The sequence below is a fragment of the Mastigoproctus giganteus genome, chromosome 4 (assembly GCF_048544385.1).
Source record: "Mastigoproctus giganteus isolate SK-2022 chromosome 4, ASM4854438v1, whole genome shotgun sequence".
Classification (NCBI taxonomy): Eukaryota; Metazoa; Arthropoda; class Arachnida; order Uropygi; family Thelyphonidae; genus Mastigoproctus; species Mastigoproctus giganteus.
In genome coordinates this window covers 202357524-202385447 of record NC_143578.1, presented here as the reverse complement: position 1 = coordinate 202385447, position 27924 = coordinate 202357524, and the positions used below count along the sequence as shown (strand labels likewise).

General features: G+C 36.6%; 2 protein-coding genes across 7 annotated transcripts in view; both read right to left on the bottom strand.

Moving 5' to 3' along the window:
• Window positions 1-9269, bottom strand: part of Fatp1 (Fatty acid transport protein 1) — a 259281-nt gene extending 250012 nt beyond the window's left edge. The window contains exon 1 of the mRNA XM_090371137.1: window positions 8942-9269. Coding sequence (XP_090227263.1) covers window positions 8942-9186 — 245 coding nt within the window. The 5' untranslated portion in view covers window positions 9187-9269. The remainder of the gene's footprint in view (window positions 1-8941) is intronic.
• A 14911-nt stretch (window positions 9270-24180) lies between these two features.
• LOC150087330 (FK506-binding protein 15-like) overlaps window positions 24181-27924 on the bottom strand; it is a 373115-nt gene continuing 369371 nt past the window's right edge. For all 6 annotated transcript variants that reach the window (XM_090371133.1, XM_090371131.1, XM_090371135.1 and 3 more), the window contains one exon: window positions 24181-24356. In XM_090371133.1, the coding sequence (XP_090227259.1) occupies window positions 24282-24356 (75 nt within the window). In that variant the 3' untranslated portion in view covers window positions 24181-24281. The remainder of the gene's footprint in view (window positions 24357-27924) is intronic.

Below are 27924 nucleotides of genomic sequence, written 5' to 3'. Positions count from 1 at the left end.
TTCTACAAGCCATTATCGAGGTAATTCCTCTTATTCATTATATATAGAAGAGCACTGAAATTAGTGAGAGGAACAAAGAGAGCTCTTACCTCTTTGTTCTTGGCTTTTTCGGAGACCAAAATAAAGCTTTCCCCACAGCTGGGTATTACCTGTTTGCCTTCAAAATGGATTACACGTATTGAGGAGAAGGGGGATATTTGAGGGGAAAAAACTATAATAATAATGATTTCTTTTTGAGTAACCTTTCAGATTACAAATTTGAACTCCTTTTCTTTGCCAAACAAGTGAACTGCTTATGGAATATTCAAACTATTTTGTCCAAATGAGATTTCCTAAGCACTGAATACTAAGATGTCACCAGGGACCTGAAAATATTTCTGTTAAAGACAGTATTTCCTCATTACAGACTTTTATTATATGTACCGAGGAAGATACTCAAGACTTTCGTGCCCATCTTACCAATATTTCAGTCCACCCCTCTACACGAACACTAAGTAAAATCACCTATAGATTAATAGTCACAGAATCAGTACCAATGATAATTAAGAATAAAATTTCATGGGAGTTTAAGAGTTATGCTCACAAATTTGGTAGAAAAAGTTAAACTGAGATAAATATAATAAACTGGATTGAAAAATAATGAATATGCAATTGCCAACTGCCTGGGTTTAAAAGGAAAATTGTTGTTTTGACTAATCCCTCCTCATGATCATAACAGTTCTTCTCAGTCATTTTCTTTTCAAAAAAAAAAAAGTACATTAAAAACAGAGCAAAAGCAAACATTATCTCTAAGTTTTTCATTTCCGATGCAAATGATATGACCCAGGAATTACACCCACTCTCAATTAAGAAACCTATAAAGATTAATAAAAGAACTTAGTTTATTAAAAATTATCATTAGGCATTTATTTTCAAGGGAAAAAAAAAAATGTACTGGAATAACAATTCCTAACTCATTTTTCCAAATAGTACCAAAATTCTACCCCTCCCCATGCTATTAAATTAGTAAATATCACTTTCCTTGTCAACTGCAATTATAAAAGACCAATGAGACCAGTACAGACAATACACTGAATATCAAAAGAGGTTGTTGGACTAGTGATCAGTAGTGTGACATAAGTCACAGCAAAACAGTTAAAAAAAAAAAAAAAAAAAGTATTGGTGTGCCATTGAGGTGAATTCTGTGTTGATATGATCCAGTCATATGATCAAGTCATACAACATCAAATATTTAATACACTGATATTAGGGAGAAGTTAATTTTATGAATAATTTTGGTAAGTTACAGGTCTTAGTTTGGCAGCCAACTTCCTAAAACCAAAGTGTTTATATTTGTGGCAGTCCATCTGCTGGTTTCAAACAGAATTCATTGATAGCAAGTTACCAGAGTTTTTGGAAGGGTTAACTTAAATATCATTTAACTTACATATTATTGCATTTGGAGAAACATCCAATAGCGTTATTTGGAAAAAAAGTTTTTTTTTTTTAAACAAATTGAGATGCATCAATTTTACAAAACATAAATAACATTGCAGATAAAGCAATAGAGATTGTGTAACATCAGTTCTATCAATTTCAATGTGAGAATTTACCAGACACTTATTATGAAAGAAGAAAGAGCTGATTTACTTGGTTGGGGAACTGACACATGCACAGGGAAGCATGATATATAATAAATTATCCCATGCTCTGTTTTGCATTTTACCAATTCCTCATAGCAGTTGAGTGCAAGAGAATATTCATCCAGGCAAAAGGGGAAAGAAAACTTCAGACAATCCAAACCAAAAAAAGAAAACTGTACTATAAATAATCCTATGGCTGTATTTTAAGCTTGCAGAGGTGGCGGGTTATCGGAAAGGTGCCCATTTTCATTTAGAAAATGTTCTAGGTTTTTTTTAATTCTGCTTGAATAATATTCTGTTTTTTCTTAATGGATTGCACTTTAACTTTTAAAAATATTAATTTTAATTAAATATAAATTATAATTTTAAGCTTTAAAAAATTAAAGTGTTTTACCCCTTTTATTTTAAAAAAATGAAAAAAATTAATTTTTCTAAAAAAAATTATCCATAAAATAGAAACAATTCCATAATTTTTTCCAATTTAAAAGACCGTTAAATAAATGAATTTTTAAAAGTATGCACATGCACAGTTTGGAATTTAAAAACTGCACATATATTTCTGCTTTATATTTATATGTAAAATTAAAAATTTAGTTACCTCCATTTCAGCCTTATTGCAAATTTGCACCCTTCATCACCCACAAAATTTGAAACATTGCTTCCCTCAGAGTAGTGGCCGTTTGTGTTTTCTTTATGCTGTGAAAAAGATTGCCTTTCAAAAATGATTAAGGTAAGACTGCAGATGTTTATTGACCTACTGGGGGAAGAAAGACAAGTAACTTGAAACTTCACACAAACACAACATCACTGCTCCACACACTTGGTAGGCCTCTCTAAAATTCCTAAAGGCACTGGATTTTATACTTTACTTTATATCAGATGTAAGTTTATGTTTCAGGTAAAATGCCAGTAGCATAGCCTTGTACATATGTTTATGTATGTGTACACTCCTTAACTAAATAAGGAAAAGAAAAACAGAGAAATGAAGAAAGAAAAGTCAGTATAAGCAAACATCATGGCTGCAAATAGTTATCTATCACATCTTGCAAAAACATAATTTGAATAAAAATGAAAAATATGCTAGTGTGGGGCAAGCCAAGTAAGTTACAAATAGAAATTAAACCAGTATCAACTACCACAACCGACAAATAAAGGTGGAGAAAATAAATCAAGATAAAAAGTATTACAGAAGGAATGTGCTCCTAAAACAGTTTATAAAAAATGACAATTAATTCAAAATTATTCAAATTTTGCACCACATCCAAATTATGTGAAATACCACTGTAAGTGGAGATGAAAACCAACCATAACAATGTGGTCAACAGGATTAAACAAAATAAAACAGACCAACCATTGTACCCCAACTCATCACAAGGCCAACAATGGCTAGGAAATCACTGCATTCCAAACAATAAATAAATCCCTTATCAACCTACCAATGCAAAGATTTGAATAATGGTGGTCCTTATGCAGTGCAAAAAAAATTATACTAGAACAGCTCAGAGCATTCACAAGACAACACCAAACCAATGACAGAATGAAGATAAATAAGAGTACATCCAAAAGAATCTGAAATCTAGATGGCAATATGAGTGGCACATTAGCATCTCAGTTCACAACTAAACATGTAAAATAAAAATGAACTTTTAACTAAATAGTTAATGAAGAAAATAAATAAAAAAATTATTTAAATTTATTTTATTTTATTTTTTATTTAAAGTTAATAAATAAATTTTGAATTAACATTTCTGTTATTCACATTATTTCGTTTTTTTTTTTTATTAATTGGCATTTTTAAAATTTATTTTAGGAATTCATTCATTCTGCAACACTTTCTCTCAATTTATCTCCCCCTCATTTGTTGGTGTAGTTACATACTAGTTTACTTTCTATTTGCCACTTACTTGGCTTGCCACACATTCGCATATTCTTCATTTATATTCATGTTTCTGCAACATGTGGTAGGTAAGCTGTGAAGCCACCAACATTTGCTATACTGATATTTTTTTCTGTTTTTCTTTTCTTTATTGCCTATTTAGTTAAAAGTTAATTTTTTAAAAATAATTTATAAAATTTAATGAAAATCCATACAGTGAGAGCCATTATACACAGACAGTTGGAAAAACAATTGCTGGATTTCTGTTGGTCTAATTTTAATGAAGTGTTAGTGTAATTTGTAATGTGGCTCTGGGGGGTTGCCCCCAACTCTGCATCAAGCAATGTAGTGAATACAAACTGTAAAGGCCAGATTTATGTAGGTTAGTTAGTGTTCGTGTTGGTTATGTTGTTTATCCAGCCTCAGTCTAGGAACCTGTGTTTTCACACAAAAACCTCTAGTTTACCATCCAGCACCACGAGGAGGTGGGCCAGGCAGTAGGGAGTATAAAGCACTGGTGGGGCAAACCCTGAGATAGCCAAGGCTGCAGGCAGGGAGAGCCCAGTAAAAAAAAATTGAAATTGGGAAGAGATAGTGGGTATAGAAAGTAGGGGAACAAACAGGTAGGACAGAAGTAGAGGTAACCACCTGAGTGAAGGGGGACCCCAATTCAGGTCACCCATCTTGTCCTAGTGGGGTGACCCACTAGGGTGCCTCCATAGTCAGGTGGGCAGGAGCAGCGTGCATAGCACATGCTTCTTGATTAGACCGGAGTTCGAGCCAGTGCCCACCAAATACAGAGGATGCAGAAAGGTCAGGGAATGACCATCGCATATCCCCAGAGCAATATGGCCTTAGTTGCTAATGCTCCTAAAAACCAAATAACATAATATAACATGACCCACTAGGACAAAGGGTGTGCCACACAGGGTGGGGGACAATGAGAGAATAACCCACCCCAGGTGGTAAGAATAAAGGATCATGGGGAAAGGGTCAATGATGGAGCTCATTTTTGGTGCTCAGTCCCACACTGGTCAGGGATAAAGCACTACTGACCAGTGTCTGCATCCCACGCCATGCCGGCTAAGTAGCCACAGCATGATATCTGCTTGGGTGGAATGGAGCCATAAATGGTCCATTTGTCCACCAGTCAATCTGGGGGGGGGGAGAATTTGTTAGACTCTTACTCTCTTTCACATTGCATTCATTCTGTTTTTATACTTTTTTTCTTACACTTTATAGTTATAAGGGTTAGTATCTATAAACAAAATAAGAATTAAAATTTGTGTTCTTTCTTGCTCACACCCATGCTTTCAAGCATTCATTTCTCTTATTCAATTCCATTCTCTCTGCACTACATCCCCAGGCCCTGGCTGCAAGCCCTGTATGCCAAGGAGGTATGCAGTGGGTATGTTGATGGTGTTAGTAACTAAGTTCATTTGTGTTAGTATGCATTCACTAAAACTATATATATAACAGGTGTTTTTCATACTCTCATTTACATTCACACCTTCATTCTTTCCTATTTACCAAAACTCTCCTTCACTCTCTCTTGCTTCCATGCTGGGTCATTCTCTTACACCATAACTTCACATTCTTTACCTTTCATCACAATTTCTATTTCACCCTATCACATTCATTCAGCACCCAGCATACTCTCACAATTCTTTCACATTCATTCATCCTACATTGCATCCCCTTACAACAAGCTTTCTAATGTCATTTGGCTGAGTTGTTTCCCTGGATGCCTATTTATCTCCACCCCCCCTTTATATTTACTTAGAGAGTGTAGGATCCCTACTCATGGCAAGATAATCCTGTGGAGGTGAGGCCCAGTAATCAATCTGGTTTTGTTTTGTCAGGTATCGTTCAGGGTGCTGGTTACAGCTACCCTGTCAGATTATAATGTCATCATCTGGGAGTGGTGAGAGACATGAGCACTTTGGCTATTGATTGTTGCTTGACTGAGGGAGGCTGTAGGGCCTGTCTCTGCATGCTTTGTCTAATTTCAAATACTTGTTGGGTAAAGGTTTGTGAGTGCTTTATATATACTGTATATATATATTCTCATTTATAATAAATTGGTGTTCCTTCCTGTCAATTTAGAAGGGGCCCAATATCAACTATTAACTGTGTTCTTTGGATTTCATAGCTTGTATATTAATAAAGAATGTGTGCCCAGTCAATATGTTCCCTAAGGAAGTTAGTTTTGCCTTTAGGGAGCTAAAGGCAAAACTAAACTGTCAATATGAAGGTGGTAAAAAGTCCAGGGGCATACCACTTTGGTGGCTTTGGACCAACCATTGCAACCTGTGGTAGAAACCTTTTATTTTGGTAACAGCACCTCTGGTTTCCTGCTCCCAATTTGATTGCCATTGCCATGGAGCTATTTTCTTTCTTTCAGCCTTGATGCTATTGGCTGTGTGAAGAACTATCCCCAGAAATTCTGTGGGTATGCCCTTCCTGAATCTGTAATATAAGCCTCTTTTGGCTACTTCCAGGTAAAGTGGGAGCAGCCAGCACCTGCAGTGCTGGTATATTCACAGTGCAGCGTGCCCTGGTGATAGCGAGAAGTATTGTTTTCTGAATTGTCTCTAATTTGTTTCTGACTATGGCCATGCAGGTAAACCATGCATACCAGCTCCACAGGTGATGACAGACAAGAATACTGCTCGGTATATGATTGCCAGGGTCCTTCTTTTGAGCCCCCAAGTCAGCCCAACTGATCCTGGTGATTATGCAGCATAGTTTCTCACTTTTTTTGCCAAGTATGCCAAATGGGTTTTAATGAAGTTTGAGATGGCTGGAAAAAAAATCAAAAGAGCCAAATATGATAATATTTTATGAAAATCCATCTACTAGGAGTTGAGTTATTACATGCAGACAACAACTGCTTTATACATATATGATAATGCATTTAATAAGAATAACATATTAAGGTGTTTGGTATTATAGGAACAGATTTCTCAATGTTATCAATACAAGAATTAAAGTATGATGCTAGTATTCAGTTTTATCTTTTAATGAACAATCAGGATGCTAAAAGGGTGAAATAAAAATAGAACAAAGTTGCTGTTCCCAGCACTGGTAAGAGCATGACTGATATTTGAATGAAATGCAAAATTTGCATCTCATTCAAAACAGTTTTAATGTGCATATTGGCCATACGGTGCAAGGAAGACAAAGGCTTTTTCTGTGCCAGAAAAAAAAAAATCATTCTGAAAGTTTTTTTACCTTTGGTACTTTTTGTCAACATCAGTGTCCAAGTTAGGCATTAGTTTTGAGTTCAAACCCTAGTTTTATATATCATTTAGTTAATAAATAGTATATTTAGGTTGAAAACTGACACTTAAATGCTCTATAACACCTTTCTACTTTATTTATCAATGTATATACATTTCACATGTTAAATTATTTTCAATTAAATAAATTGTGTTAATAGTGGTAGGAGCAACCAAGTTAGAGAAAAAGAAAAAAATACAATAAAAACTTCATTAAAACTATGCTTCCTTCCTTTGAAGGAAGAAGCACTTGAGAAAATCCCATTATATTTGAATTTCCTCAGAGAAACTACAAAGGGTTCATGAATTATATATATAAACTAGTAGGTGGTAGCAGTCTTATCCGCATAACAATAAACACACAGGTATAGATGCATACTGAAATAATACACATTATAAAGTTTTTTGCATGAAACTTTTCTTCTACCCATTTAATTTAACAGACAACAGAATGGGTTATATTCTGCAACATCTTTCCTTTGTGTTATTTAAAATTTCCTCCATGTTATCTCTGTATCTCAACGTTACATCACATCTTGATGATAATAAAGAGTTATGTTACATACCAAGAAACCAATAAAAAACCATTTTTTATGAAACCTGGCATACAAAAATGAGCACACGTATGTATATTAATAAAAAATTATGGGTCAGAAAATTCCATAATTATTTCTTAGCGCCGATTCTGAGCACTATTGGATAATCCAGTGATTTTTCGACCTTTTTTTAATAACGGCACCCCTACTCAATTTTCTGCCGGTTAGATCCGATTGTCTTTGTATGTATATAAAATATTAAAAAATATATGACAGTTATTACAATAATATAACTATAAACAAAATTACAATTCATAATACAAATTATATATATATATATATATAAAATCCTATTCTTTATATAGAGGTACTAAGTAAACATCAATTACTGTATAGATCACCACAAAATTAAAAAAGGTACCGTACATCTTTTTATAATGAAATACATATAGATTTATTAAAAGCATATAAATTTTTAAAAAAAATAAATAAGTTTAAGTAATTTAAACCCAAATTACGTGGTACCCCTGGAATGTTGATGCGACGATTTAAGGTGCCGCGGCACCCCGGTTGAAACCCACTGGGATAATCTATAGCAATAAAATAAAATATTTCGTATGCAATATATTCATTTAGATATCATATTTATTTTCCGGACATGCAAATTAAATTATTTTTACGAACAAAATAAAATAATTTTAGTATTTATTTTTTTTTTAAGTCAATGTTCACTAATTGGTATAACATTTCAAGTGTTGAAGACGTAAATGAGCGGAGCAAGAATAGCTAGCATTCGCCGAAAAACGGCATACATGTATAACGAGTTATGTTTCTCTAATATAAATTGGGTAAATTAAAAACAGAAATAAAAAAAAAAAAACTTATCACGATCAACTAGAATTTCATTTGCTTAACAAAAAAAAAAAAAAAAAAAAAAGGTCTAGTTTGTAATTAATAATAAAACAGGCTTTTTTATTATTATTATTATTATTATTACAATTAGCCATATGGTGCAAGGAAGCCCGAGGCTTTTTGCTGCACCAGGCAAAAAAAAAAAAAAAAAAAAAATTCTGAGTTACCCTGAGAGAGAGAGAGAGAGAGAAGAATGATGATATCCAGCTCAGGACGCTGGGTGTACCAAGCCCATACTCACCAGATGTGAGCCCCTGGGGACCTTTTACATCTCTTAAAAAATTTCTATACATCTGACTGCACAGAAAAACATTTATTAGTAGGTTTTTACTGATCCCCACACGAACCAAGCTGCAACTCTTAATTCCAAAACAATTTTAAATCTACAGAAATTCAGTTTTCCCCATTTGTTTACATTATGCCAAAGCAAAAATTAAATACCGTCTTACTTTAAAGACTTAATCACATTCCACAAACCAACCCATAAAAATATTATATCTATTCAATTGACATCAACAGAAAACTGTAAACAGAGAGTGAAACCACCAAGGATTCAAGTCAACTAAACGATTATTAGTTGTCACATTCTCAATGTTGAAAGTGGCAGAATGTGAATATAAAAAATAAATTAAAAATCAAAATCGCACACATAATGAACCAAAGAAATAAGTCTACTAGGAAATAATATTGCAGCAACTAATTTTAATCTCTTACCTGAAATCTCTTGGAAAAGTAACCACAACAACTTTCAGAAATTTCCAACCTCCAGCTAAAAGAAATATGGAATATGCGGTAATAAATGAAGTTATGATTGAACACAGTGACCCAAGCCATAAAAAGGCAAACAAGGACCAAAAAAAAATTGCTCTGATAGCAACTGCGTTTTCTTCTATCGCAACGATCATGTTTTGAGCTAAACTGTTACTCGAAAACAAAGTTACCTTCCTCTGACTACTCATGTGGATGGCAATAACTAAGGACCACGCACTCGCATAACAAATAGAAACTTTAAATTAAGACACGTGCAATAAACTAACCACACATCCACACACCTGTTGGCATAACGTATGAATGAGGAGATAACAGCATAGGCCGAGAAATAAATGTCACAGCTACCGTTACCAGCGCCATCTGGTGAACTAAATATGTAACTTGTTAAAGATAACTGCCGAAAAAACATTGTAAATTAGAATTATTTATTATTTATATATATTATTATTATTATTACCCATATGGTACAAGGAAGCCTGAGGCTTATGCTGCACCAGCCAAAAAAAATAAAAAATTCCCGAGTTATCGGGAATTTTTCCGATAAATTCCCTGAGAAAGAAAGAAGAGGAGAGAGAGGGAGAGAGAGAAAAGTACAAAGGAATCACCAAGAAAGAGAAGAATGATGATATCCAGCTCAGAACCCTGGTTAAATAGAATAATTATTCGTCGAAGCACAGCTAAATACATATTTTGGAATGTGGGGTGCAAAACCATCACAAAAAATTAGATTTGTGTACTAGGACAATATGGAATGCATTCTACAGCAGTCTCAAAAATATTGGGTACAAACGTTTAGGGGAGGTAGGAAACATCTAAAGGAATGTGAATCGCATAGGAACCCATAACCGGAAATGTCACTGTAAGTCGGTAGACGGCGCTGTTCATCAGTTCGGGAGAGGGAAAATTTCTGGTTTACTCATTCAAATAGTAGTCGCCGCACGAAGAGCATGCATCGATATACGAACTGTGAGCTGGCAGACTTGCACCTAGTGTATGGATTAGCAGAGAGCAATGGACGAGCCGCTCAACGAATTTCTGGAGAACGCTTCCCACACAGACATGTACCGGACCACCGTTTGCTTGCGCGTGTGCATCAAAATTTGTGCGATTATGGCTCATTTAAAGGTAACTGGAGTAGTGCAGGCAGACCACGTTCGACGCGAACTGCCGCCATGGAAGAAAGTGTGTTGAATGCCGTCCAGAATAATCCTACTACCAGCACACGTGCCGTTGCCTCTGCCTTAGGAGTGTCTCGTTGCAGTGTACAGCGTGTCTGGCACGATGATTCCTTACACACTTTTCGTCGCCGACCGGGCTAGCCGAGTGGGTAAAGTACCTGCCCGGAAACCCAAAGGTCGCGGGTTCGATTCCCGCCTCGGGCTTGGATCAAAGTACTGCAAAAACCTTGGGAGGTGCAATATGGCCACAGAAGCTGATGCGCCAACAACTACCAAATCAAAAAAAAACTCTTTTCGTCTTCAAAGGGTTCAGTTACTGCTCCCCCAAGATCATCCTGCCCGTGTGGCTTTTGTGCAGTGGTTTCTCCAAGAAAGTGTTCAAGACTTGAATTTTCCAGCTTATGTTTTGGTCATGTATGAGGCTTATTTCACTCGGCACAACGCTCATGTGTGGGCTCAGGACAACCCACATGGTGTGCGTCCCCATGCAGCACAACATCGCTTCGCAATAAACGTGTGAGCAGGTATGGTTGGTGACTGCTTAGTCGGCCCATACCTGTTACCATCCCGCATGAACTCCACTAAATATCGGATCTTTCTTGAACAAGTTCTACCAGGGTTACTTGACAATGTTCCAGCAAATCTGAGATGCAACATTTGGTTTGAATGTGACCTTATGGAAAGTGTGTTCGTGACCATTTGAACAGGCGTTTTGGGGGCGTCGATGGATCGGCTGTGGTGGACCCGTTGCCTGGCCCCCACGCTTACCTGATTTATCGAGCCTTGATTTCTTTCTGTGGGGGGCCCTCTGGTGTATGAATCGCCTATGGAGACGGAAATGGATCTCGTGGACAGACTCGTCTGCGCTGCTGCTACTGTTAAAGAAACTCCCGGTGTGTTCGACCGTGTCCGCAAGGTGGAACCTTCGAGCATCTGTTGTAACATCATGAAATGCATCCATCTCGTACTCCATTGTTAATATTATGTCAAATAAATGTTTGCCACTAATTACTGTGTTGTGTCATTTCTGCTTCTTGTGCCTCTGCTACTACTTTCCCGTGACGTTTCCGGTTATGGGTTCCTATGCGATTAACATTCATTTAGATGTTACCTACCTCCCCTAAACGTTTGTACCAATATTTTTGAGACACCCTGTATAACCAGTGGCCTCTCGTGGACAGGTTGCAAAACCACACATTTTTCTTTTAATCAAATTTATTTAGCACGTGTTTTTTTTTTAGGATGTGTGAGTGTGTTTTATATACGGTATCTCCTGAACTCCGCCCTGATTCACTGCGATAATACTGTACACGATATATAGTTTCTTATGTACTTCGTTCCCTTAGTGTAAATCTTTAATTATGTCAACTAACCACACACACTTTAACCAGACTGAGTTGCCCCAATATCACCAGAACTTTTCATCTGCTTTGCCAAGGAATTCAAATAATAGTGAACTTTGCAGTCATTTCTAAGTAACGATTGTGTGAATAACTATGTTAATTTTTTTAGAGAAAAGAAATAAGGGTTCCCGTTTTAAAAAATAAACTGAAGAAATATACTTTATAAAACTCATTTCCAATATAATTTGAACCTACTGGCTCTCAATAACTTCCATACTGACTATATTATCTCTCTTTCATGCTCAACTTATTTATAAAACTTTACTTCTGCCCAAACAAGCTTTGGAATGGGCATAATTAAACTAAGAAGACTTTCATACGTGATGCCAACAGGTGTGTGGATGTGTGGTTAGTTTATTGCACGTGTCTTAATTTAAAGTTTCTATTTGTTATGCGAGTGCGTGGTCCCTAGTTATTGCCATCCACATGAGTAGTCAGAGGAAGGTAACTTTGTTTTCGAGTAACAGTTTAGCTCAAAACATGATCGTTGCGATAGAAGAAAACGCAGTTGCTATCAGAGCAATTTTTTTTTGGTCCTTGTTTGCCTTTTTATGGCTTGGGTCACTGTGTTCAATCATAACTTCATTTATTACCGCATATTCCATATTTCTTTTAGCTGGAGGTTGGAAATTTCTGAAAGTCGTTGTGGTTACTTTTCCGAGAGATTTCAGGTAAGAGATTAAAATTAGTTGCTGCAATATTATTTCCTAGTAGACTTATTTCTTTGGTTCATTATGTGTGCAATTTTGATTTTTAATTTATTTTTTATATTCACATTCTGCCACTTTCAACATTGAGAATGTGACAACTAATAATCGTTTAGTTGATTTAAATCAGTGGTGGTTTAACCTTCTGTTTACAGTTTTCTGTTGATGTCAATTGAATAGATATATTATTTTTTATGGATTGGTTTGTGGAATGTGATTAAGTCTTTAAAGTAAGACGGTATTTAATTCTTGCTTTGGCATAATGTAAACAAACGGGGAAAACTGAATTTCTGTAGATTTAAAATTGTTTTGGAATTAAGAGTTGCAGCTTGGTTCGTGTGGGGATCAGTAAAAACCTACTAATAAATGTTTTTCTGTGCAGTCAAATGTCCCCAGGGGCTCACATCTGGTGAGTATGGGCTTGGTACACCCAGGGTCCTGAGCTGGATATCGTCATTCTTCTCTTTCTTGATGACTCTCTCTCTCTCAGGGTAACTCTGGATTTTTTTTTTTTTTTTTTTTTTTTTTTTGCCTAGTGCAGCAAAAGCCTCGGGCTTCCTTGCACCATATGGCTAATTGTAACAATAATAATCCTTTGATTTGAAAGTACAGTACTGCTGATGTTTATATCTTTTAATCAGTTTGGCATCTGTTTTCATATAACTGTCTGTTAATTTTTTTGTTTTCATAACTTTTATTGTCTAATTTTTTAATATTATTTTTAGCAATAGCTTTGATTTTTCTGTCAACGTTTCTGCCTTAACCCTTCTTATTTTAGCATATTTTAAAAAAATAATAAAATTTATAGCTTAATATAACTGTTCTTGCTATACAAAATCTCAGTTTACACATTACGATTTAAACATTATGCCACATTATGACTCAAACCATCTTACACAAAATAAGTTATAAAAGCCTCTTTTTTTTTTTTTTTAATCAGTCCTTATCCACGCACTCGTGGTGATCCTACAAATGATGGGCTACACTTTATTGTTATTATTATTAGCGCTCATACTCAGCAGATGTGAGCCCACGCTTGTGAAACCAAAACTCATTAATTAGAGTCTTTATAAGGTAAGCCATGTTCTTCACGTAACAATGCAAAACTTTATAGCGATGAATTAAAGATACAATTCAGTTAAATTTTCCATAACATGTAACAGAAGTTTCTTCACACATTGTTGTTGGTTGCATTTTAGGAACATCAGTGACTTAGGCCATATCGCATTATATATATATTACTTGTTAATTGAGTATTTTGTGGTCGATTTGCCTGTTTCTTAATAAAAAAAAAAAAAAAAAACAGTTTTCGGAGAAAAATCATGTTACCCTCGCATGCGACCAACTAACGGAAGGCAGCAATTATACCAACTGTGCTACACGCGAGGGAATTTCTTAACATATAATAATAAAGCAATCAATACATTTAACAAACTGACATCAATACAATTTTTATTTTATTTCTGGCCATTTTTCCACCAGGAAGCAGCGATTACCATAAAGACTGCTTCCTAGCATCTGCTTAACAATAAAAGTCCCATAACGGAATATTCGAAGAATCCTGCGCCAGAAAAACCTGACACTGATACAACACATTCACAGATCCTTCCAGGTGTTTCCACGTAAAACGCAGGCAGCTGCTTACCGGAAACCAGCAGCGACATAAAGCAGAAGATTCTCACTGGCTATGAACACTTAGAAAGCAATTGACCAGTGCAACTTCTCGGTATGAGATGGAGTAAAGTTTTGCACGGGTCAACTGCTTTCTGTTGTGTTCATAGCCATCTTACACAAAATTTCTCACCAGCGACATGCAGGTGAAAAGCTTCAGCTGCATGTCGCTGCTGGTTCCACGTAAGCGGTTACCTGCATTCGACGTGTAACATCCTAAGCAGGGCCGGCTTAACGCACGATCGAGCGGTTCTCCCGAACAGGGCGCCAAAATTTATGGGGCGCAAAATCCCCCGAAAATTCACTAATTTGCTGTAAATTTCAACTCGAAGAAGGTGCACCAAAAATTCTCGCACAGGGCGCTGATAGACCTTCTGACCCTAAGGGTGCTTACACGTACAAGTTGCACACTGACAATTGCTTTCTATGTGTTCATACCGAGAAGTTGTACTGGTCAACTGCTTTCTTTCTTACTTACCGGAAATCATTGGCTGGTTTCCGGTATGCGGCTACCTACGTTCTACGTGTAAGCACCATAATACACTGCGCTACCTAATATACCGGACATCCGCTCTGTTCAAGGTCACCTGCTACCCAAGCACCACGTGTTAGACACAACTATATGTTGATAAGCTGTGGCGGTGACAGTAACAATAATAATATCCATTATTAGTGCAAGGAGGCTGCAGGCATTTGCTGCACTGCCAAAAACAAAAAATGACAATAATAATAATTTAAAAAAAAAACACAAGTAGATAAGAAAATACAACTATGCTTCCTTTCTCACACAGGTAACTATCCAGTTGACCTTTTAATTTATTCAAGCTGTCAGCCTCATTTACCTGCGAGGGCAACTGGTTCCAGCAAATCAACAACTCGCCGAAGTACTATTTTGAATACGACATGCTGCGATGGAAGAGTTAATAGGTTTCCAGCGAGGAATGATAATAGGGCGCCACATAAACAACCGGTTTGCATGGGACATTTCAACGGCACTGAAGATCGACGATTGGTGATGTGATCTGCATATCGAAGCAGACTGGTGTTAAACCATCATAAAATGACCCGGAAACACCAAAGCTGACAGGAGAGTCCTGGAGAGAAACAATGTAAGCACCTGGTAGTGCTCTGGATACTGCGTGATATCAGTTACCACGATCATGCAGCCGTCCACAAGTCAAACGCCATCTAGCAGTGTGTAATGACAGCCGTTCTTGGACCATATACAAATTGAAAACTGTACTTTGGATTGACGAGTCACGGTATATGGTCTGCCAGTCTGACGGCCTTGACTGGGTGAGACCCATGCCCGGAAAAATCTACCTGCTGGACTATATCGTTCCGACAATGAAGTTTGGCAGAAGCAACATAATTGGCCTAGGACCATTGGTTGTGTTGGACAAATCCATACATGCTGAGTTTTATCTAGATGTCTTGAACAATAATGCTTTACCTATATTGTGACTGCACATGGAAAAAGGCCAATATCTGTATCAAGACAACACGCCATATCATGTTTGCGTGTGACGAACTAGTTTGAAGACACAGGGGTAGAAAAAATTGGATTGGTCAGCCCTGAGCCCCGACCTCAATTCTACAGTAAAACTTTTGGATGGATTGGATCGTCGGGTGCCTGCGAGGAGAGCCTGCTCAAAAAGACAGACCTGAATTGCCTTACACTTAAGGCCGAATGGTGGAAAATATCGGAGGACCTTTAATGTTTGAAATAATTTGATCAAAAAAATGTTTTTATCCTTCAATACATTCGACAACCATCAAATTAAAAAAAAAAAAAAAAGGGTATTTTTCTTAATGATGTCAATATGTTCTCTGCATTAGAGCACTTTCTCCCAGCTAGTAAAGGGTGAAACAGCTCATAATTTAAAGCTTCATAGAATGTTTGTCGGATCTTTCTTTAAATAGGCATCTAATTTTGAAATTATTTTCTCAGCAGTTATGCTATGTACATATATACAAAGGGTACTAGGAAAGTTTTGCAATACAGCTTTGTTTATTTAATTTTTTCAAAGTAATTTCCTCTACATTCAATACACCTCTCCATCCTCCGAAACCAATCTTTAAACCAGTTCTGCCGAGTTTCACTAGGGAGTAAAGCACACTCGTTGTCCCAAGCCCGTAGAAGGTCCTCATCACTGGAAAACCACCTCCCTTTTAGCTTCATTTTCACATGCGGGAACAGTGCAAAGTCGCAGGGAGCAAGGTCTGGCCTGTAGGGAGGGTGGTCGAGAAGTTTCAGTCCTGTCGTGGTCAAATATTCGGTGCAGGCTTTGGCGCGGTGAGCTGGAGCATTTTCGTGATGGAGGTACCAGGTGTCCATTCTTGACTTTGGCCGCAGGTTCTTCATAGATCCAATGACTTTAGGCAGGCATTGTTCAGTATACCACTTAGCTGTGACTGTCTTCTGCGTGTCCAAAACGACACGTTCCACAATTCCACTCGATTTGAAAAATACAGCTATCATTTTCTTCTTTACAGATCGGGATTTTCTGACAATTACGGGTGTGTTGTCATCATCAAAGACCCAAACTTTGTTTTGAGCCTTGGTCGGCAGATCGTAATAGTACAGCCAAGTCTCGTCACCTGTCACAATGTTGTTCACATACCGAGATTGTCCCTTATCAAACTTTTTTAACATCTCCCGGCACCAAGTCACACGTCGTGTCATCTGCTCTTCAGTCAGTTGATGCGGCACCCAGAGAGAACAAAGTTTCTTCACGTGAAAATGATCTTGCAGAATCGAACGAATCGCTGGTGCATTTAGGCCCAAAGTATCCTCTATCTGTTGGTAGGTCACTCGCCTGTTTTCGTCAAGCATTTTCCTCACAGCAGTAACGTTTTCCTCCGTAACTGACGTTCGTGGCCTTCCCGGCCTCTCAGAATCCTCCAGAGTGAAATTTCCCCTTTGGAATTCTCTATACCACCTGAATATCGTTGTACGATGTGGACAATTTCTTGCAAGCACTGGTCTATGGTTAAACCACGCACGAAATTATACCGCAAAACTGTCCTTATCTCATTTCGTGACCACGATGCCATCGCAAGCACTTTACACTCTCACTACTAATGAATAACTGAGCCCATCGACATGGCGCGGCGGCTACTATGCACGTATGAACATGTCTCAACGTGCAGCAACAAGCAGCTTCCTGTGATTCATTGTTGCGTCATATTGCAAAACTTTCCTAGTACCCTTTGTATATACCCTGTGCTGCAACTTTATTACGTACACCTACCTAGTAGCGTGTTGAGCCTCCTTTAGCCTTCAAAACAGCCTGAATTCGTCTAGTCATGGATTGAACAAGATGCTGCAAATGTTGTGCAGGAATGGAGTACCATGCAAACATGAGTGTGTTACACAGTTCCTTGAGATTCGACGGAGGTGTAAGTCTGTAGCGAACAGCCCTTTCCAGCTCATCCCAAAGATTTTCAATAGGATTGAGATCCAGGGAACTGAGCAGGCCACTGTAGCAAAGAAAAGTAATTGTCACGTTCCTAGAACCATTCCATAGTGATTCGGGCTTTGTGCACCAGCGCATTATCCTGATGGAAGTAACCATCTGACTCATGGTTACTTCCAACTGTCCAACTGATGATAAACTGTCAACATGAACGAATCACTTGGTCAACAACGATGTAGCATTCAGGCGTGAATCTATGGGTATAAATGGATCCAACGTGTGCCAAGAAAACATTCCCCACACCATAACACTGCCCCCACCACCTTGCACAATAGTCGTCAGACATGACGGGTCCATGGATTCATGTTGTTTTCGCCAAATTCTGAGCCTTCCATGAACATGATGAACCAGGAACTTCGACTCGTCAGACCAAGCAACTGTTTTCCAATCATCGATAATCAACTGGTACTGCTGTGTCCACAGGAGGCGTGCTCACTTGTTCTTCATTGATAACAATGGTATGCAATGCGGCTGTCGGCTATTGTAGCCCATTCACGACAAAGTGCGACTAGTGGTCCATTGCGATATTTTGTTCTGCGCATCAAGATTGTCTTCTGACGTGATGTGCGACATTGTGGCCCATCTGTTTGCTTGCACAATTCTAGCCTTCTTCCACTGACCTCTCTCATCAACAAGCGATTTTCTTCCACAGGGTGCCGTTGAGAGGATGTTTTCGGTTTGTGTGCACCACTCTCGATACACCCTTGAAATTGTGATACGTGAAAAGTTTCAGAGATGCTTTGTCCACCATGGTAGTAGTTGCTGAGATAAAACTCAGCAACTACTACCATGTCGCGTTCGAAGTCCGTTAGATAACTTCTTTTACACATTCTTGTTACAGTTGAACGCTTAACTGATGCTGGAAAGGTTGTTCTGCTGTATTTATATCCACAACTGTGGTCATGTGATTTGCAATGTTGTGGGACAAACCATTTGTGTGCACAGCAGGGGTGTACCTAATAAAGTGGCAGTACAGTGTATATACACTGCTGTTCAAAGGAAGTGCATTAAAATTGTAATTTTCATCCGAATAACCTAAGTATACGGCAGTATTTCTTACAGATTACATTGGATAAGATTGACACTCTTAGTAATGACGTAATATTGTATCAGCTGTTACTTTCAGCTATATAAGCACGCACTGCAAGAGTTGCAGTCATTCCTTGCTTGTGTCAGGATGGCGAGTTACATGCAGTTGACGCCACGAAGAAAGAGTGCTTGTTGCTTTACGTGAAGGATGTTCTTCCCCTTCACATTGCTTATAGAATGTCTTGTAGTAGATTTCTTTCCAAACTCAAGAATACTGGTTCTGCTGATAGGAAAGAAGGAACTGGTCGCAAACGAGCATCTACGCCAAAAGATGCTCGTTTGCGACTGCGTTTTAAAGCGCTTATGCCATAAAAACCGTAAAGCTTGTTTGTCTGAGCTGAAAAGAGAATGGGAAGAACATACAGGAGTGGTAGTAAGTGCAGTAACAATCAGAAGATGCCTCTTCAAAAATGGACTTGTAGCCCGTCGTCCTAAGATGGCCCACCTCACAAAAAATGAAAAAGGCCCAATTAATTTGATGTAAGGTGCATGTCAAATGTGGACATATGTCCACATTTGACATGCACCTTACATCAAAGAACGTCAGTTCATCTCCGCCTCGTATCTCTGTGAAGAACAGTACCACTGTAGAAGGGACAGAAATAAGTAGTGTATATTTGTGTGTATTATGTGTGTGTGTTCTGTTGTTGTGTCTGACCGCTTAGCTACCCAGAATCATCAGTCACCTGGACAGATGATTCTGGGTACTCGTGCACACCACAGGAAGGTGGGCCAGTCTCAATGGAGCTCGCACTGTCTCAGTTTGAGACTCTGACACACCTGATGTAGGCAAAAGATGGGCCAGATTCCTCTGGGGGCCCACTCCAGAGGAGAAAAAAAAATAAATAATAAAAAATAAATAAATAAAATAAAATAATAATAAAAAAATAAAAATAAAATAAATAAATAATAATAAATAACATAAAATAATATAAAAAAAATTTAGGAAATGTTGCTCCCTATTGAGTAGCTCCACCAAAGGAGTAGAATTATTCGTAGTCGTATAACTAATTCTTGTGAAAACATCAGATGTAAACTGCTGAAGAGCAACATAAGAATTCTTGTCTCCCACCAACAAAGTTTCATGCCCATGAGAGAGAGTGTAGAAACTGATGAATGAAGAACATCTCTAAAGTCGTTATACAGCGGACATTCAAATAAAATGTGGCTCCAATTTTCATTTTCCCCGCATTGACAAGCTTCAGTTCTAGAAAGACCAAAACGACATAGTTTTTTGTTAAGAGATCCATGTCCCATTAAGAGAAAGGATGTATATAAGTCTAAAGAGAACCAAACAGGTTTCTGCTTTACACAAAAGGTCACCTCAGGGAAAAAAGTCCTAGTAACAGATTCGACAGACGACGTATCCCAGCGTGTCTGCCATAGATTTATCACTTCATTCCACAATCGATTATGTTCTTGCTTAATATCTGAATGAATATTCAGAACCAAACCCATAAATTCAGTTGATAGTTGGGTTTTTAACCTATAACAAAGACCTCTGTAAGCTACGTGAAGGTCCAATGGCAATACAACTGCAAGAACCTGTAATGCAGAAGTTGAAACGGTACGACAAGCTCTTAACATACATAATATGTTAAGAGCATGTCAAATGGACCCCCGAGCAGTGGAAGTGTTATTTTCTAGGATGAGAAGAAATTCAACCTGAATGGCTCTGATCGGAGACAAAAGATTCGCCATAGATGTGGTGAAGAATACCATCCAGGCTGTGTGGTGTCTACAGTGAAATTCCCTACCAGCCAACTGATATGGGGGTGCATTTCGTATCGCGGAGTAGGTCACCTGCAGTTTGTAAAAGGTTCCGTAAATGCCAATGAATACTTGGCTATATTGGAAGGCAAATTGCTGCCCACCATTAGAGACCATTTCAACGTGCCAAGCAACTGCACCTTTCAGGATGACTCTGCTCCTTGTCATCTGGTGAAAAGCATAAATAGGCATTCTGTAGTTACTTGAGCTTCATTTCTGTAATTGAGGTTCCACAGTAATGTGTTTACATTTGTTTCAGGTGAAAAAATGGTTGGAAGAATGGTCTATTACAACTCTTAGCTGGCCAGGAAACAGCCCGAATTTGAATACTATAGAGAACTGTTGGCATCGTCTGGAATCTGCAGTTGCCAGAAAGAAACCAAAGACCCTTCGTGAAGCCATAATTCGTGTTTGGATCCACAAACTATCAGTTGATTATCTTCAGAAATTGATCTTGTCAGTGCCTGGACGGTGTGCTGCTGTCATCAGGGATAGAGGCAGTTCAACTAAATTAGTTTGCACCTGGTGAAATTTTCATTTTGTTTTCTATTTAAAATGATAAACTCAAGCAAATTAGGGTTTCTGATAACATTTCAGCCATAAATGTGGTATAAAGGTTGCAAATGCTCATTTTGGAACATTTTGAGAGTACCTGTCAAATATTACTTAGCTTTGCCTTGACTATTAATAAATATCTTTTGTTTATATTTCTGTGTATGATGCTAGTCATCAATGTAACATACCATTGCAAAAAAGGGTTAGAAATGTGAAATTCTCAGGTGATGCACTTTCTTTGAACAGAAGTGTTTATATATATATATATTTTTTTTTTTTTTTCTTGCACATTATTTAGTAATTCTGAAGTTTCTGCTGGGAAAACATCATCTACATTATTTTGTAGGCCATTTTTAGTACACTTGATTTCTTCCCAAAATAAGTGAGCATATGGATAATTAGATCTTTCTAATGAATCCAATAAAGAAATGAATTTATCAAAATTTTCAGTTACATGTTTACATTCAATCCTACTTAATGAATCCATCTCGTATGCTATCAGAATTTTTTAAGAAATCAAATAATAGATTGAAATATTTATCTAAATATTTCACCAAACAAAACCATGATTTCCAGCGTGGCTTGGAAATAATTTTTCAGAAAGATGTGATGTGGATAAGATGTTTCCAAAAATTTTGTATACTTGGACTTCATTTTTTCTTGAATTCAAAAATATCATTTTCATTTTAATTACTTCATTGAGAGATTTTAATTTCTTCATAAAAATATTTCCTAACACATTTATATAAGAAATACATGCATCATACTCTTTTAAAGTGTCGAAAAAGCTTGAAAGCATGTGGTGGCATTCGCAATCTCCAAATATACTTTGTGTTCACGGGGACCCTTTTTAATTGACGTTTCATCTACTATCATTATAGTTTTATCCTTGTCATTTTGTTTGATTTCTGCTTTAATGAGTGCTCCAAAAATTGGCAAATAGGAGGGGGAGTTCAAAAAAAGATCTGTATTCACCCAGAAGTGGTTGTGATAGAAAGATGGGTTTTTTTTTTTTTTTTTTTTTTTAATACCTTGAAAGCTCTATAGCAACCACACACATTTTGGTTTCGATCTGACAATTGCTTTTTATTTTTTTTCTTCTTCTTCTTTGCAGCACTAAACGAAGTGAAGTATCACAATGGATAAAGTAAAATACATATTAGTGATTTGGTTCCTCTTTCTGCAAGGGGAAACACTCAAAGCAATCCATAAAGAAATGATCGCTGTTTATAGAGAAAGAAGACTGTCCAGTTTACAGAGTTGTTGCATACTGGTATTAATTCAAATGTGGAAGAACTGGAGTGTGCACAATGAAGAAATACCAAAACTCCCAGCAACTGTTGTAATAGAAGAGTGTATTACGAAATTTGAGGTATTACTCCTGAAAGATCGCCGTATTAGTGTCAAAGAACTAGCTGCACGACTCCAAATTAGTGTAGGCCCTATAGAGAACAATACCCATCAACAACTACATATGAGTGAAGTGTCTGCTGGATGGGTTCTAAGACTCCTTACTATTTTCAGACCCCTTACTATAAGAAGGAATGGGAACAATGCGCAGAGAAAATGTTGTCCATGTGCCAGGAAAAGCAATTTTTTTTTCACAGCTATCACTCTGGATGAAATGATGGATTGAAAGTCACTTGGATCGATCACTATGGTCCCGAAACTAAAGAAATATATAAAAAAAAAAAAAAAAAATTGGAAGCATGCAGAATCACTCCCTCCCCCAAACAGGCATTGGTGCAACCAAGCGCTGTCAGTTTTTTGGATCAGCATGGTGTAATACTAACAGATTACCATCTAAATTGCTGTACTGTAAATGTGAAGTATTATTTCAAGTATTATTATTTTTCCTCATAAATCCATGTAGTAGTAGTGGCATATGATGCAAGAAAGCAAGTGAATGAGCTTATGCATCAAAAAAAAAAAAAAAAAAAATCACACCATTCCCTCCAGATGCCCGTCCAGTTCCTCCTTAAATTTATTTAACCCATCAAGTTCCACAACAACAGATGGAAGTTTGTTCCTGCAATTAACCACTCGCTGGCTAAGAGCAAATTTCCCCACATCTATTCTACATCTGTCTTTTCTTAATTTAAATTTATGCCCCCTTAGGTTCGTAATCTGAAAAAGTGGAAGGACCCCATCAGAATTCAGCATGCTCAACCAATTTAAGGCCTTATACACCTCATGTGCTGCTATAAAAGGAAAAAGACCAGGAAAGCTGTCAAAAGATGTGCATCTGCTCCATGGTAATGCCACTGCACATTCCTCACATGCTGCGGTGAGGTACCTGCGAATGTGAGTTTGAAAGATTGCCGCATTCTGCTTATTCTCCCAGATCTTGCACCCTCCACATGCATAAGAATGGGAGCATTCAATGTATCCTTCACTTATATAACAAACAGATATTTACTGCAGGCTTCTGTATCTCCTGATAATTTATAAGCAGTCTATGCAGTTTTCTTCTCTGCGACCAAATCATTTGATATCCATTGAAGTCTAGACCTTGAACAATACCCCTTATATAATGAGCTTAGTACAATTACTTAATGACTTCCCTTGAATACTTCCGATTTAGCATTTTGATTTGTTAATATTAGCTTTTTTTTTTTTTTTTTGAAAGAATTTAAAAACCAAGAGCACTATAATCACCTTTGCAATAAACAAAACTTCTATCCTTATAAAACTGATTCAATAACACATTCAGATATTCTCAACCCCTCCACAGTGGTTTGCTAATGTTTTCTGTATTTTGATTGCATGAAAAATGACAAACATATACAATATAGTTTTCAAGGGAAAGAAAAAAAAAATTACTAAGAGCATTTCAGAAAGCAGGAAGAAGCATATTAGCTTCACACATATGACCATGTTTAGTAATTTAAATAATTCTGATTACTGTACAATGATTATTTATTTTTTTTCGTATAAGAAACCTTGGGTGTGATCAAGTGCCTATCTTATGTAATATTAACTGAACAATAATCAGCTCCTAATTAAAATAAGTATTAAATTTTAATAATTTTTAAATAACAGTTAATCTCTATAATATACAATGTACTTCATATTTACTAGTCCTTTATTTACTCTGTCCTTTCTGGGTGGAAAGAAGTTAAAAAAAAAAATCATATTCACAAATTTTATGGTATATTGCAATGAATGCCTTCATTACAGAGTAAAGGCTTAGCAAAGTTAGCAGCTGTATTATAATTTACACTTTCTCGTCAGTTAAACGACATCTAGCTGCCACACAAGGTACACATGTAATGTACAATTAACATTACTTTCTTAGATTTTTATTAAATAACATACAGTCAACCCTTTTATAAAATAAATCAGAAAAATAATGGAAAGTTCACATTTTTTCATTCTTGCTAAACTTATTTTTACACAATATGAAATATTACTTCTTGAAGATAAAGAAATTAATTCAGCCAGTCATCTTCATCTTCATCATCATCATCAAATAATGGTGGGGGAGGTGGCTGAGGTTTCCATGACTGTAAAGAATATAAAGGAATTATGAATTACATAACACTGTAATTAGTCTTTGCTACTGTTAATTTGTATGAAATTCTTCCTAAACATTAAGTAACCAAGGAAAAGAACATCAATTCACAAACCTACAAATATTTCTTGAAACCATACTAGTTTAATTAAAATATTTTAATACATTATCTTTCCATTACAAATGTAATTGAAAGATAATGTAATGGTATCCATGACAAATAGAAATAGGCATCCAGAACACAACCAAAACTATTATATGTGTATATTAATAATCATCATAGTATCCAATATTTTTATGTGTTTCATATACGAAGAGGGATTTCAAAAGTTTTTGGACTGAGTATGAAAGGGTGGTACATTGTTAAAAAATTCTGTACTTAATGTATAGCACTTTAAATAGTAAGGCACCACATTTAATGCAGTTTCTACGATGTCTTTTTTAATTACAGGTCCTGAAGTCAACAAAGTTGTGTGAATGAGGAAAGATGGATGAAACCAGTTACTGTGCAGTCATCTAATAGTTGGGAAAAAAAGGGACTAAAGACAAAGGCTATTCATGATGATATGGTTGGGGGAGGATGCCCCTTTCTATAGGCGCCTCCGTAGCCAGGTGGGAAGGAGCAGCAGTGCATAGCACACGCTTCTTGATTAGACCGGGGTTCGAGCCCGTCACCACCAAATATGGAGGATGCGGAAAGGTCAGGGAATGACCACCGCATATCCCGGAGCAATATGGCCTTAGTTGCTAATGCTCCTAAAAACCAAACAACAAACAAACAACAACAACAGCCCCTTTCTATTCCATGGTTATGATGTAATGGGTAGCAGAATTTAAACAAGGGAGGGAGAGCCTGGAAGACAGGCTTCCAGGCTTCAACTTCACCCCAAAAGTTGAGTGTGCATAATCTGATAATGAGTGTTCAACAAGTGACAGTTTGGTAAATTACCTACACCTTAGGCATCTCATCTGAATGTGTGTGTGTACCATATAACAGAGGTGATATTACGAAAAAGTTGTCAGTACAATGGACCCAAAGTTGCTGAAAGCAGATCAAACACACACAAGAGTTGTCAGTCAGGCATACATTTGCATTGTTTTCAAAAAGATTTAGCAAATTTCCTTGCAAGGTTTGTGACAATGGATGAGATGTGGATCCATCATTTTCAGCCACAGACGAAGAGAGCAGCCCAAATAGTGGAAACACTTCTTATCCACTTCAAAGAAAGCAAAGTCAATTCCTTCTGCTGAAAGGAGGTGGCATCAGTGTTTTTGGGATGCTGATAGAGCATTTCTAATAATTACCTTCAATCATAGAGGCATATTACACAGAGCTCGAGGCATTTGCACAAAAATATCAAAGACAAATGCCGAAGAAAACTCAGCAAAGGGGTCTTATTCCACCAGGTTAACACACCTGCTCACAAATCTATCTTTGCCATGTCTGCACTGCATGAGTGTGGCTTTGAAATCTTGGACCATTCCCCATATTCTCTAGATCTAGCACTATCAGACCTTCATCTATTTTCTTTGAAAAAATACCTGACTGGCATCCATTTTTTCATCAACAGTGATGTCATTGCTGCAGTGGATGCATTCCTCGACACACAAAAGAAAACTTTCTTCTCAGCTGGAATCAATGTATTGCAGTTTCGGTGGTGTAATGACTCCAAAGAGGACTATGTTGAAAAGTAACATGCTCTGGACTCCTCTTCATACTCTGGCCATGAGCTTTTCAAATGCCCCTCATAATATAAAACACAAATCTTTGAAGTGTATATTTCGAAAAAGAATTAAACTCAATTTTTGAATCCCATAAGTGAAGTATAAATTTTTTACTTTGTACAAATTGGAAGCAGCTATTAATTTCATGGTAAGCCTACTTAATTAAAAAAGATATGTAAGCATCACAAGATTAAAATTATTTCATAAAACATTACCTTCAATATTTGTAAACAGAATATTTATGAATTTAGAAATCTTACATTCCTTCACTACTCCTTAAAGTGTCAATTACTCAAAATCAAAGAAATTATATAACATACCAATCCAATGGCATAAATGAAGAAAATAAAAATATTGCAACTTTTCTACAGTCATCTTCTATGTTAATGATGCAACTGATGAAAGCAACACTCTTTTACATTTCTTTAATCCACTAAATGTCATATTAAGATTTGGTCTATTATGTTCATAAAAAAAAACAACTGTGCATGTAACAGCCTCCAAGATATGAGTTACACAAATTAGCACAATCATTCAGTAACTTAATAACACAATATTGCCTCCCCTCCTTCTAAAGCCTTTTAGTAACTTAATTTTTAGTAAATTTGTGAAATGATGAAGGGCGTCCAGATAAGAAAAGTACTTTTGAAGATATCAGCCAAACTTGTAAAAGACACACAAAAGAATTAGGAGCAAATTTATTTGAACTTAAAGTCAAAGATTCTTAATCACTGATAAAGGAATGAAGAAAGACAACCCTAACTGAAGAAGCCCTTTAGAAATTTTTCCAGTCTACAGTGGGCCTTGAACACAAACACTTAAAGATGAGCAATATCTCACAGTACTTATCTGAAGCAACACTTGCTTACTAATTATTGAAAAAATATTGTCACTAGTTTACTCATGAGCATTTGTATGCTATGCTAAGCATTTCATCTTCCAGGTAGAAAGCAGAGGTCCACAAACTAGAAGTACCCAACCTCCAAACTTCCATTAGGCTGATTTTAAAATATACCATGTTACATATCTACCGACATACTCAAGTTATCAGTAAATATACAAAATGGAAGGATGACGAAAAACTTAAGTAACACAATAAGCTGAATGATTTCAAATTAAAACAATAATAATGTTTGGGAAATTCACACTTATGCAGTGATGAGATGCCAAAATCTTAACAACCGGTTCCATATAAAAAATTCTGATTTAGGTTATATAACACAATATGTATTTCTTGTACCTTTCACCATAAAAAGTGGCAATGCACAGAGCCATTCAGAATCATACTTAACAATAATAATTTTATTGAGCTGAGCATCAACAGCTCTGTTTATTAATCATATTACAATAGAAAAAAAGTGTTGCTTAATTAAAAAAAATTTAAAATATGTACTTTTAAAATGAAGAAGATACAAAGAAGAGATGCAGAAGTAAGCAAACCATAATAATGTTTAAGAAAGAAATGTCTATCATTTTTGTATTATGAAATATCACATGAGCTATTTAGGTTATTAAAAATGAAAAGCTTAACATAATTATGTTGAGGTTTACAATGCAATAAACATTGTTTTAAAGAATATTGGCAACTCCTGTTATTAAAATAATAAATTTGTCTAGCATCAGGGCGAACTTGAATGCATATCATATCCTGCGACAAATACGAAGTGTATGCACATAGTAACATAACTCTTAACCTATCTCTTATAGGAATAGCCCTTAACTACTAGAAATTTGCATTCCTTTGAAGTGCATTTTGTACACTGTATTATTTTCTACACCATTTTAAGGGTTGTTTTTTTTTTTTTTTTTTTGGCTGATGCTATATAAGCTTGCTT